The following is a 14,006-nucleotide window of genomic DNA, read 5'->3' as shown; positions in this document are numbered from 1 at the left end:
ACAATTTTATAAATGCTATTTTTTGCTATTATTAAGTTATTACACATTCAAATGATGAGACAAATTGTTTTTTTGTTTGTTTTTTTTAATAGTAGCATTTAATGCTGACAAGAAAAAGAACGACGGGCCATCATGAAATGTTAAATGTTTCAGTGAACATGATGCATTTGCTTGTCTTGTTAATAGTAGTTGGCTTAATAACAGAGACAAGCAGCAAATCTGGTTAGTTTTCAATATCGTACAACCAGAAAACAAACGGGTTTCCTGACATTTTCTGTCCAAATCAATATGGCTGGAGGTCCACCAGCGTTTCTTGAACCATAGTTTGAGAATCTTATCGGGGATTTTTAGTCACAAATTTTAAAAAGGGCTTCATTCGTTCCATTAAACTTCAGCTAGAAATCTCCATCAATAAGAAAACATCATTCCGACCCTAAATACACAATCTCTAAGCTGTTCAAACTATTTAATCAAGATAGTTTCATGACTTCCTGGGATTTAAGTCGAACGTGTTTTTCTAACATGATTTGCAAGCAATTAATTTGATTTGTGTTTTAAAATGAACTCTCCTGTAAAGAAGCTCGGCCCGTTTCCATTAGCTGATTTTCTTTCTGCGGGATTATCACGTCTGTGGCAGTAAGTTGGATCAAGGCGAGCCGAGGGTCAGCCAAGAATCCTCTTAAATGAGCGCAAAACCGCGAGGTTTATCTGACATAAGAAGCTCACGCTGAAGAATACACCTGCTCGGCTACAGCGTCTTAAAGATTAGTGTTTACCGTCAGCGGTGGAGCCAAAAACAGAACGACACGCCTCGCGTGATTCGCCTTGTGGGGGCAGGCGGGGGGCGAGGCAGAGAGAAAGGATCCAGTATGTATAAAATATTTATTATGAAGAGCACAGTATGTCACATTTCATAACAAAGAGCTCCCATTGTGCTTGAAATAGTACATCTCCCAACACAGGACGTGTTAACATAGAGGCATGTGCATAATACATACACCAAACTCAGACTTTGCTCTTTATATAGAATCCTATCATTGCTTTATAACTTGTGCATATGTTTATATCCGTATCTTCTTCTTCTTTTTTGGCAGCTTTCTAGAGCTGACCACAAAAATAGATCTTTGTTCAAATGATTTCAGTGGAGCGACAGTAATATGGATCATGAACGCCGCTTTTCTGTCTGCAGGCTGGAAAAGGAGTCGGGGCTTAGAGGGGGGAACATTAATACAAAGGCACGAGTTTGCATGCTTCTCCAAGGTAACGTGAGGGTCGATGAGATGGGTTAGTGCAGTAGTTTAAGCATTTCCATCACAAGGTGTGTGTCTAAATGTCAAAGCGCAGAGCTACATATTGCTTTTAAGGATCTGAATTGTCAAATATTTATGGCCTTCAAACAAGAGTGCAGGAGATGACTCCCCCGGCCCCCACAATCTGTTTCCGGGCTTTTTTAGACTCTAAATAGTGACGCAATCTCGAGTTTTCAGCTAAAAACCAAATGCTAGTTTTACAATTAAAAACGACGCGATTTCATTAGAATCCGACAGAAGCAAAATGCCAGTGTCCTACTAACATAACATGAAAATACAGTCAAAGTGATAATATAAGAGAAAAAGTTCACAAACCATTTCATTCATCTGTGTCAGTGGTGAAACAAAACAAGTGTAAAGAATATCTTTCACATTTTTTTTTTCCTTTTTCAAAGTACAAGAGAAACATCTTGTAAAAAATAAATAGGCTCTCAGCTGGTTCAGGACAAAGAAAAGAGGGAAAACATCGCCTCCTTAATGTTCATAAAAGTTCATGTTTTCATTTCAAGTTCTAACATTCAAAGATATACAGTTTCGACCCCCTGACTCGGGGTTTTCATCTTAAAGCTGTCATTGTGAGACTCAAAATCCTCTCATCACAAAAAAAAAAAAAAACATCTCATTTACAATCACTGCCGTTAAAACCGTTTCACATGCTCAATGAAATCATGTCATATCAGCTTGAGAAAATTAGTTTTTTATATGTGTGTATATATATATAAAACAAGCTTCCTTCCGTCAGAAGGTGAAAAATCAGGACACGTTTGAAAGACTTTAGTCCTGGAAGTCCAACGCCGGAGCTCATCACTCCGGCTGGAAGCAGAGGGGAAATAATAGCCTGGCTATAGTCAGGGGCTGTTAGTCAGGAGTGGTTGCATAGTAAGATGTTCGTGTCAGGGGTCAATACAGCGAGTGCTGCTGGAACACCAAGAGTGAATCCCTAATGTGTGGGAGTCGAGTCTGTGGGACGGCCAAACGCGTTTAGCTGAGAAACTAAATGAGTGTTAATTAATCCAAACGAGTCAAAGTGTGAAGGCGGCCACCGCCACGGAAACAATTTAAATAATAGTAATAATAATATGACTTTGTTTCAACTGCACAATAGTTGTTTTCAATTTCTTTCAATTTATATTAAAACCTGCAACAAGTAATGCCTCCAATCTGCCGTTTCTGCATTTTCGGCAGCAGTAATTAGTCAGATGGATTGAGATTACATTCCTGTCTCAATCCATCGGCTCCGAGAGCGTTTAGTCGGGTTTCATTTTCTTAAAGCAATTTGACCAGAGCGGGCAGAAAATAAGCCTCTAACGCTGCCGTGCGCCGCCGTCAATCAGCCTCACATTCCAAACTCAGCTGTTCCTGATGCACACCTGTTCTTTAAAAACAGATGGACAAAGTGCCGCCGTGCGTGTTCTCGCCAAACACGATGCACAAAAAGCTGCCACACCCCGACAAGAGTCATGTTAGAAACAGGAAGTTCACTTCGCTTTGATTGGGGTTTTATTTGGCAGAGCAGCACAAAGTGGTGCGTGACAATGAAGTGGTGGGAAGGTTAGGAATTGTTTTCACATTTTCCTCTTTACTCTGATTACCACAAATAAAATCCAAAGCAAATACTTTAGAGGAGCTGCCTAATTTAGAGAACATCGTGTTATGGAGAAGCAGGGCTGGGTTATTGAACTGTATCCCAAGTTTGGCCTTCATGGAAGAAAACAGAGAGAAAGCAACAACTATTTACACATTGCAACGTCCATGCAAAGCACTAACCCTGAACACACCATCTCCATGGTGAAATTTGGCAATGGCAGCATAATGCTGTGGGGAAGCCTTTAATGAGAACATGGATGGAGCTAAATGAGGCGCAATCCCTGAAGGAAAAACTTTTGGAAACCTAAAACACTTAAACATCATGAAAACCATCCTAAAGCCACAGCTGCGACAAAGTGGGTTTTAAGCTATATTCATAAGTTAGGATGGCATAGTCAAAGTCCCGACCTAAATCCAATTCCCACGGGGGAACAGACTGGGTGTTCTCCACCTAATCTGATTGATCAGGATTTATTTTAGAAGAGATATGGGGGGACAAAAGTGTCTGGTTGAAACATAACGCAGAGGAAACGTAGGTAGAGGATTTGGTTTGATTTGCTGTATTTGTGGTGAAAAGTTAAAAAAAAACTTTTCAAAGTTTTTCCTTCCACTTCATTTTTTTTTGCGCTACTTTCTGTTGTCCCATCGCATAAAAAAAAGAAATAAAATACTTTATTTGAACGGTTATGAATAGTTTTGTTATTATTATCTATGTGTTATTAATATTTCTTTACTACATTTATCACCTGTGTATCATCAACTAAAATTCTGCGCATCAGAAACATCCTCCGTAGTTTCCCCTGGAATCCGTCAGATCTGTCAAAAGAAAAGCCTGTGATAAATTCACATGTAATGAGGTTATTAAATGGTTTAGGATATGTCAGAAATGGTTTTGATCACATTTTGATCTTCTTCTACATATTCTTATCCTCAAAGTATTTAAATTAGCCGACTGATCTCCCTTTGATCGCCATCCTTAAACGTGATCAGCATGTTTGTGGTTTGAAGGCGCCTGCGTCTTGGGTTTTTCTTCTACCCAGCAACCCAATCGCTTGTAGAAGCAGAAAGAAAAAAAAAAAAAAACCTGGCACCAAACCAAAACAAGTTCTCCCTTCTGTGAAGACATCCCCGTTTATTTATGCGAGCTTAATATTTAATGAAAATGGAGACAACGGAACCGAAGCGTGGCTTTTCCCTCCGCTGAGTCCATTTCAGCTCGCCTTGCAGCTCCTTAAATAGGGGAAGAAAAAAAACAAAAACATGCAGGGAATATTGAATGTTCATCTAGACAGTAAATATTACAGAGAATTGCTTATTTTAGTCACAGAAAATTACTTTAGCTGTAATTTTAGATTCAGCAAACTGTACATTTTAAATTGGCTCAAAATGACTGGACTGTGTGATGCAATTCTGTTTAGCCATAAATTATAGAGCATCTATTTTGGGTTTTAATTTGCGCCAAAAAATGACAGGAATGGTTAAAAATTCAACATATTTCCCAATAAATTTTTAACTCTCATCCATTTGCCAATTATTAAAAGGTTTTGAATAAAGCTTTAGCTCAATCTTTTTATTCAGTCCTTCTTGGCTGCATTTGGTGAATATTTCTCTTCTGACCTGAACATTTTATCTTTGTCCTTGTTTATTTTTACATTTCCAATATTCAAGAACTACAATAGTTGTTTTCAATTTCTTGTAATTATGGAATGCAGTAAAATATTTTAAATACCCATGTACCTTTATATTGAACATATTAGAATATGTGTTTTTCTGATGACGGTCATTTGTCAGAATAAAACAATTGGCTTTTAAAAATAACCTTTAAGCAGGTATTAAACATTAAGCCCACTTTTATGTATTTAAAACGTCATCTTATTGCTCTCATGTAATATTTTATTCTGAAACGTGTTTTTTCATCATAATTAGTAGAAATAAAGGCTTAAATCATCGAGGTGCGTCACTTATTGAAGTAATATGTTTCACTTAGTGAACTGAGTTATTGAAATCAATAACTTTTCAATAACAATGTCGCCCAAAAATATAGTGACTATTATAGGCTCAAAGTAAAATAAAAGAAGAATCAATTTTGTAGTGCAATCTGCAGACTTCTCACAGTCAACGATGTGTCAGATATGTACATGAGGGTTTTTTTCATATTAAATATAAACATATAAGTAAATGTTAAATAAACATTTACCAATTTGCATCAGATTAGTGGCAAATTGGTTATTGATGTTTTTTGCTGCATCCCGTGTCACATTTTAAAATGTTCAGTTGAAATGAAATCGAAATCTGAGAAAGCCAGATAATGACCTAAAGACTTTGTGAGCCGCTGATGGGTTAATTGACAAAAACTGAGCTAAATAAATAAATAAATGTGCACTTTAAAGCAACACAGAAACAACACTAGAGTGAAAATATATCACTATTCTAGAAGTAAATGTCTTTGAGTGTATTTTCATTCAAGATGTTTTTTTTCTGCATTGACCTGGAGTATTTATGCTCAGAAACTGAAGGCTTTGCCTCCATTTATGAGAATGATGAACATTTTTCTGTAAAATAATCCTTTGTTTTTCCCAGCAAGAGAATTTGAACTATTGAGCTGCAACCCAATGTCATGTTCTTTTTTTCTTTTTATAAAAAAAAGGATTTAAAAAAATATAAAAATAAGAATCATGCAGAAGTACTGGAGTTGGAAACGAAATGCATCATGCACTGCAGCAGGGAGTTGAGTCTGTGACACTGTTATGTAATGGCAGGTTACTATTATCAGATGCAGATTACCCAGTGGTTTTATGCGACATTATGTCAGCCTATTCTTCGATAAATACACATTAGCACATATTATTTTAGAAACATCGTCCCAGTGGGCATTCCTTTTCTAGGCTCATGAGGTTTCCAAAAGAAGGTAAGGTGCGGAGCCGCAACAAACGCTGCAGTTTGCATTATCAGATTACCCAACACATCCCCAAAGGTAAAAACAAAAAAAAAACAAAAAACGCATAACTTTCACACAACAGTGCATCATGTATATGGCCGCAGCGCTCCCAGATGAGATTAGCAAATGCTAGACTTCAGCAAAGATGGATAACTTCCTCACTGCAGGCTCACTGGTTAGCATTTAAATACATTTTCTATCTAGCACATCCATTAGTGCTTTATGCAAATGATGTTGTAATTTCTGCTCAAGAATGTTTTTTCCTTTTTTGGGGGAGGGGGAAAATCGGATTGCCCCGGCCAGAGTTATCTGTTGTATAATTCATAACGATCCCGGCAGATTTTAATAAGAGATGCGGCTGAGAAAATTACAGCGAAATTGTTCTAACATCTGGACGGAGTCGGCTCTTTCTGACTGAAATAATGCAAACGACTCGCTGTGCAGCCTCAATTAATCAAATATGTAACGGGGCACACATCTATTTTATATGACATGCAAAGCGTTTCATACGAATGATTCAATAACAAACCAGCGGGTCATGCTGCCTCCATTGGGGCTTCCCAACAGTTACGACTCTGCAGTAAGTTCAGAGATAAAGTCGAACTAAGCATTTTTTTTCTATCCCCCCAACATGGCACAGTGGAAAAATAAATTATGTACAAACATTTTTCTGTCATTTGTTACATAACCTTCAAGCGTTGAGTGCTACGAACACACCGTAACCGCGTTAACCAGCAGGCACACCTTGTGTTAAGGTCGGTGGGTCTCTCAGACCGCGCCTATTGCGGATGGAGTGCCGTGCGCCGCCTCAGCTATCCAAGCAACCTCAACGTTACTGGATTCCAGCTGAGCTCACGGACTGCCATTAACCTGACAACCGCTTCTGTTCCTCATGAAAAAATGTCCTCCTTGTCCAGTTCCGGCGAGGTAGGCCTCGAAATGTCAAAAAGTGGCTGCTCCGAGCCGGTGCTGGACTTTCTGGCTCTGAGGAGTGTGAGCACTTCGGCGAGCTGCGCCTCCAGGCCGGACATTCGCGCACCCAGGTTCTTGATGTCCTCCTTCAGCTCCATCTTGAGCTCCTGAAGCGAGGCCTGGAGAGTCTGCTCCGGGATGGGGTAGAAGGCATGCCTGGTTTCGGGAGGCTGGGCGGGACTGCGGTCCTGAGGAGTCATGCGGAACTCGCCCACTTTGTCCAGGCGTAGGTCACTTTTGGTGATCCCGCTGTCGCACGAATCCGTCTTCTTGAGGGTGGTGTGCGGCTCACGCTCGGTGGTCCTCTCGGGTAAAGTCTCCATGGACTCGGCTTTGGCCACCTTGTTCCAGTTGTCGGCTTTGGTCATGGACTCCTTGAAGCGGCCCCAGCCTTTGACTTTGACCGGTTCTGTGGGTCGGCACGCCGCCAGAGCAACTGCTGAAGGCACCTGCAGCTTTGCCTTGTCCGTGGGGGGGCAGCTGGTTGGTGTTGACGGTGAAGGGGCGGAGGAGGACGGTGTTGCTGGGCTTTCTGTCACCGTGACGATGCTGGTAGTCGTAACAGGAGCTTTCACCATCGACACGTCCACGTAAACTGGGCCCTTCTCGACGTCCTGTTCGTTGAGTTCCTGTTTCTGGGTTGCCATGCGGGCTTCCTTCTGCTGCCGGAAGCGCTGGAAGAGTTTCCGTACCGGATGATCCGGAGGCAGGTTCAGAGGCGCTTCGTTCTTACGACGCTGCCGCTCCTCCTCCTCACGCTTCACATCGCTGATCTTCCGGAAGACAATCTGCGACAGAAGTTACAGAGTGTTAGGCATCATGTACGTCTGGTTGATAAAGGTTTGGACCAGACGAAAGGAATTCTGTTCTTTCATGGGGATTTTTCTTCTTTGTTTTTTCCCGGTATAATTTCCACACTTGGACCATATAAACATTTTTTTATTAGGCCTTATGCTAGCCATAAACCAAAAAATAATGTCACTCTGCTCACGTCTATATTTACTGTGAAATATTGAAAGGCAATATCGATACACTTCCTTTTTTTTTTAGGAAGTGTATCGGTAGGCTGCGCTAAGCGTACAGACGGTAAAGTTGAACAAAATGGAGGAAATTTCAAATGTCAAAGCATCTACACCAGCTGTGCACGTCTACAGAAGGTTTTGCCCGCTGTTTTCAAATTGGCTCAAGCTCAGGCAGACATTTCTTCTAAATTTGATATTTTCATGATGCTCTCTGTTCACTGATGTTCTCTAACACGCCTCTGAGACCTTCAAAGAGCTGCTGGATTTACAACAATCCACTTGGTTTCCCTGAATTTATTTGGGAGTATCAGAGTAAACAGGCTTCATATAAGTGCATGGAACACTTTTCAGCTTTGGAGTTTTATGGATTTTCTTCCTGTTTTGCATAAAATCCAAATAAAAGACAGTAACATTTTCTTGTGACGTAACAAAGCGAGAAAAATCTGTGTAAATATTGTGTATTTTTCACACGGCTCTATCTTAAAGTAAACCATGTTTCTTCAAGGAGAGGGGGAACAAAAACAAGACGTCGGTTTGAAGACCCGTGCTGACTGTAGAGATTTGTCAGGAAAACTGTCAACATTTCAAAGTGTGCGCATGTTGTAAATGTCACTCCTCAAGAAAACATTTCCCATAAGAGACACAGAAAGTTCACATCAAGCCTTTGGCAAGAATACACAGTGAGCGCACCGGGCGACTGGCTGCTACTGCATCTTTCAAGACACTTACAGTAATCTTGCATGCTTTTGACTAAAAACGGGTTCTAATGGAAGGAGGAGATAAGAAACGTAATTACGTCATCTTTACAAACTTCAATGCAGACTCTGTTCATTTAACATCACAACTTTATCAACTGTGTCACAGAGCACCTATTATGTAAAATGATACAGCGATGTAGCAAACGACATCAAAACAGCTGCCGCATGTGAAGAAAAGCAGAAGCAGCTCCACCCGAGAAAAGGCGGCATGCAGAAGAAGGCTGGGTGATATGCAATGTGGCTGAAAGCTTCAAAAATGATGGAGCCAGCCAAAATGAGCAGAATACCACATTGATGCTGGTGTAGCTGGAGCCAACAACCTGTCCACTGCCACTACTGCCAGCTTCCAGGAATGGAAATAAGGAGAGCACGCTGCAGGGATTTGTCTACCGCTTAGCAGTGCACACAGATTCAAAGACTTAGCAAGAAATAAAATGTTCTTCCAGTCAGATTTGTACTTTGAGTTTGTCGGCAAAAGATTAAGATCACTAGCAAGATTTTTTTTTAAAAGACAAAACAGAACAAAAAAAAAACAAACATTAGCATGTTACTAAAATTAGCTAAGTTTTTCATTTATTTGAAAAAAAAACATGAAGGCAGAAATGCCTTTACCAGGGAGAAACAACTTTTAAGTTGCAAATATGAGAGTTTTTTATTAGTATCCTTGGCATGTCACTAGCATAGTGTCCCATGCTACTATAATCAAACTTACCAACCAGAAAATTTGAACTCACCAAGCCACTAAAAAACACTTCAGCTCATTCATATAAAAACCCACAAAGGAGTGAACGCATAATGATGTTTTCCCTGGTTTTTGTACAAAACTAAGCTATGACCAATATCTGCTGACTGGAATATATTAATCTTCTTAGCACAGCCAAACATAGAATATTTCACAGCAGTTCTTTGATATTTTGTACAAAGCAGAAAACAGAATCAAAACATGATATTTAGGAAACCTTTTCTACAGATGGCAGAGCTTCTACCACTGTTTAAAACAAGTCCTGGCTCAGTAAATAGTCACAGAATTACAAAAACATTTAAAGGAAGGGAACAAAACTCTGGTTGTCCATTTGTTTAAAGGGTGCAGCTTTAGATGCAATGCCTTAATACTTTCCTTGCTATACCTCCATAATAACACGCTGTTCTCATACTTGAATTCAATGTTGTGTACCATCAGTCCATTGGAACTAGTTTAGCATTTTTGAGAGTCACGATTGACTCTCAAAAGCTTATGCTGGCTTTTCTTCTTCTTTATACCTCCGCTTATCATCAAACACAGTGCCAGAAAGTAAATCCCAGTTTTCTCACTAAGTCCTTGTTTTTTTCATAGCATTTTGAACAACATCTATTTCTCCCGAAAAGTAAGACAGTTCCATTTCTTTGTTCTTAAAGTCGAGCTGGTCTTAAAACTGGTACCTGGACTGCATGTAATTGCTGGTCTTTTATCTTGTATGCTTAAAGGAGGCAATTCTCACAAGCACTATAGGAGCAGAGTATTAATCTAAATCCCTCAATCCATCTCTCTGAAAACAGTTTCCCCTGCAGTGTACATTTAGGAAACACACCGATGAACAGTGACTCTGATGCAGCAGATGAGATTACTTTTTTATACACAGGCAATTCAATCTTGCACTAACACTCTCCTGGACAGGCTGACCGTAATGATTGGTAGCTACGCGTCAACTGTGGATCACAGCCGTTTATATATGAGATAAGGATTTAAGAGTAGCTTTAATAAATTGTAAATTGTTACACCTGGGTGTTATATGATGCATGTTCTCTAATAAGCTTGGTATAAACCAGCTTAAGTGTCTGACAAGAGCTAGCTTAGTGGTTATGTTTGCAGATTTTCTATGTGAAAATCAAGTGAACTATTATTTATAGAAAGGACAACGTGTCTTTTTAATTAGACAGATCCAGCTGGTAAGGTGGTTGACTTTTTTACATTTAAAACTAACTAACAAGCTCAAACAGCTTCACCAAAAGTGAGAGCAAGTATCTTAATCCAAGGTTGTCAGTGCACAAGGGGAAGGAGACAAATGGACTTCCTCTTATTTTTCTTGTAAACATTTTAGCTCTATTTTATATGGCTTCCTGGGTGCTGAATGGGAACTGGAGAAACCGTTTAGATGAGTGGTGAAAAGTCTTTATGAAACAAGAGAAGAAGCTCAATTGCCCTCAGGTGAAGTGGTCAGGTCTCTGATGCCCTGGATGTCTGAGAATCTACACCAACACAAGGTTATTCAATAAATTTATGACAGCATTTCTACAGTAGTGAAGCTTAAAAAAGCAACAGAAAACCACATATCCTCCTGGATATTTAAAATAAAACTAATAATTATGCCAAAAGTGCATAATATATAAAAGTACTAAATATTCCCACCCTTTCTGAAAAACTGCTTGGCTTGACATTTAATGCAGCAGCGATAAATAATTTGCTGTGTGAACATAGAGCAGTGAACTCATTGTTTCACCAAAACCAGCAGCTATTTTATCTCTCTGTGCCCTGTAGTCCTTTTCTTATGATCTGTTTGTTCTGACAGCCTAAATACCCTGCATGCTTTCAAGTCGCTGCTGAGAAAAGAATAGTTCTAGTCGAACCTCCAGTGAATATACTATGTTAGGTGGAGACATTTTCCACTCACAAAGGATTAGGATCAGAATCCATATTGATTTTATTCTGTTTTCAGTTGGGGAGATGAGCTTATTATGAAGAATTCACTTTGGTTGTTCAGATATAACAACAATGGTTGCTTCTCTAAAAATGAAAAGTAGCTTGCTGCACATTTACATGTTAAGGGAATAATAGATTTAAACTTTTGTTAACTGGGCATAAAATCCTGGGACCAACTCAAAGAACAGTCTAACCTGTTTCTTGGTGCGTGTGTGTGGGTGTGTGTGTAGGTGTCTCTTCTGATGAACTGTTAGCGACGCTCTCACATGTCTCCCCTCCTGTCCTCCACTTGAGCAGAGCTGCCACGTTCGGCGCTCCTCTGAGTATCTTTTCCCCCCACAGCAGATGCAAAGCTGTGACTGTGGAGCAGCATCTTTCTTTTCTTTTTGTTTTTTTTGTCCTGTCACATAAAGGATAGATGAAGAAAATAAAGCTGGATGTGCTGAAACAAGGTCCTTAGTTGTAGGACCTCCTTTTAGTAAATTAAGTGCTGTGTTTTTATCTCCTGTATAGGAGACATCTACAACCACACAGGTGCTGAGTGTCAAGGGGCTGGCTGCCTCCTCAGAGAGGCTGCCAGGCTTCCTGGCAGGACGAGGACAGATCGAGGTGCATCTCAATAAATTTGAATTTCACAGAAACTTTTTAATTACAAAAAATGGAAACATGTTAGTTTATTTCACACAAATTGAAAACTAAAATGTTTGGTGATTATGGCTCACAGATGATGAAAAGTTAAAACATCCCTTTCTTAGATAATTAGAATGTCACACAAAACCAGTGGCAAAGAATTTGTATTAAAATGTAGAAATGTTAGCCTTTTGAAATAATGCGCTCAATAATTTACCTTTAAGTAGTGAATGAACTACTAGCATGGAGGCTATTAGCCTGCGGCTCAGTTGCGATTGCTCATCTGTGTTGCTGTCTCTTATCTTGATATCCTGTCATGATTTCTGTGTTCCTGCCATGTTTCGTGCTGCTCTTTTGCTCTGACCCTCCTGCTACTGTTGGCTGCTGATCCCTTCCACCTGTGCTGCTGCTCTGCACTCAGTGCGAGATTGTCTGTCGTCATCTTTGTCGTCCTTCCAGCTGTCCATGTCCCCATTCATGTCAATGACCTTTTTCTGCCTCCTGACCAACACCTTAAATTGTAGTCTTTGAATGCTTCTTGTCTGTATTGTGAGTAACTCTGACCCTTCATTTTATGCACCTGGACTCTGAGTGCTGCTTCATGGATTGTGTTTTCAATTTACCTGCCATGTTAATGACTTTTATTGTTTCCCTGACCACTGAGTATCGGATTGTGGATTATTACTACTGATTCTTCCACGGTTTGTCCTGAAAAAAGGATCCTGACAACAAGTTTCCCAAAAGAGTTACCTCTGCTTATAGAGGTAACTCTTTTGCAGCATGAGGTCTGCGGGTGAAACAAACCCCGGTTTTTCTACTTGATTTAGTAGCCTTTTGTAGTTTTGCTTTCATGCTGTGGTTCATTGAAACTGTACAGACCCAGATGATGTTACATTTTAAAATTCTTAGAATAAGTAAACCCTCAGAAATTATGTTCTTCAAAATCAAGCATTTATGTTGGGAAAAGGTTGAAATACTTCTACATTTACAGAACTGGGTTTCTGTCCAACGTACATCACTCTGTACAGTGACTTTGTTTCAGTGGAAATCCTTTACATGAATCAATTTTATCTCCCCAAAATACATCAAATCAGATATAAAAAAGTCATTTCTGTATTAAAAGTATGCTGGCATATCAACACTGACACATGTTTGGTTGTATATTTTTATGACCTGGTCAGGATGTCTCATACAACCAACAATATTCTCTAATTTTTGATTTTAAATGTTGGGGCTTTGCGATGACAAATGTCCTCAAGGTTTACTCTGATACTCCTGTTTGTTCTTCTTTTTCTTTTTATCAATGTACTGCAATTTCTGATGTACCTGCTTCTTATGTGGGGCAATAAATGATGATTATGATGATGATGGTTATCCAGTGCATCACACTGCACTCAATAAGCAGCTCTGCACACTCTGTTCTGGGGTCATCTGCCTATTTTTCAGTATGTTTCTGTTTAAGGCATTCTTCTTTGAGGCTCTATCTGGTCTATCAAGGTTTTTTCCCCTTGTTGCCAAACACCATTTGTATTTTTCCCCCAACCTGCTCCCTCCCATGTCTGCATGTGTTTCTGCAACATTCATCTTACCTTTGTTGTGCTCACAGTCCCTGTGAGAGCAGGGATAACCATTAAAACTGTCAGCCCATATGAGGAGAGACGCCAACTGTGCTCTGTCTGACGGCTTGTATTAGAGAGGCGCTCTCTAATTTATAGCTGTAGTTATTTGCATGTTCTTATGTGAACCTAAGGTGGGTCGACACATAAAAATATTTGGCTCTCTGGAAAGTCATCACTGATTAATTTACTGAATGTAATTCACCATCCAGACCTGCAGTCAATTTGCTAGAACAGATTCAACCTCATCCTTTGATATGACTGAAACTGAATTAGAGATTAAAGTCTCCTGACTTTTCTTTATAGAAACACTTGTTGTCTTAATGATTTTGTTGAGAACTCTGCCGAGTCGCCCCCTGGAGTAATGAAAATACACCCCTGGTAAAGATGTCTGAAAAGCCCTACGAATGCTGCAGTTTCCCAACAGTTCCTCACTTTCTGGTGCCAAGACAGGTTTGACCCCTCGCCCTGTTTTATTTATCACAGTTTCGATTGT

General features: G+C 39.7%; 1 protein-coding gene across 2 annotated transcripts in view; it reads right to left on the bottom strand.

The window, feature by feature from the left end:
- Positions 1-868: 868 nt before the first annotated feature.
- The window catches only part of kcnh1a (potassium voltage-gated channel, subfamily H (eag-related), member 1a), a 65,259-nt gene continuing 52,121 nt past the window's right edge, over positions 869-14,006 (bottom strand). For both annotated transcript variants that reach the window (XM_055029473.1, XM_055029472.1), the window contains one exon: positions 869-7,595. In XM_055029473.1, the coding sequence (XP_054885448.1) occupies positions 6,726-7,595 (870 nt within the window). In that variant the 3' untranslated portion in view covers positions 869-6,725. The remainder of the gene's footprint in view (positions 7,596-14,006) is intronic.

This window comes from Poeciliopsis prolifica, unplaced genomic scaffold (assembly GCF_027474105.1).
Source record: "Poeciliopsis prolifica strain line A6 unplaced genomic scaffold, Auburn_PproV2 SCAFFOLD005, whole genome shotgun sequence".
In the NCBI taxonomy this organism is placed as follows: domain Eukaryota; kingdom Metazoa; phylum Chordata; class Actinopteri; order Cyprinodontiformes; family Poeciliidae; genus Poeciliopsis; species Poeciliopsis prolifica.
The sequence above is the reverse complement of the archived record's forward strand: the minus strand, read 5'-3'. Positions and strand labels throughout refer to the sequence as shown.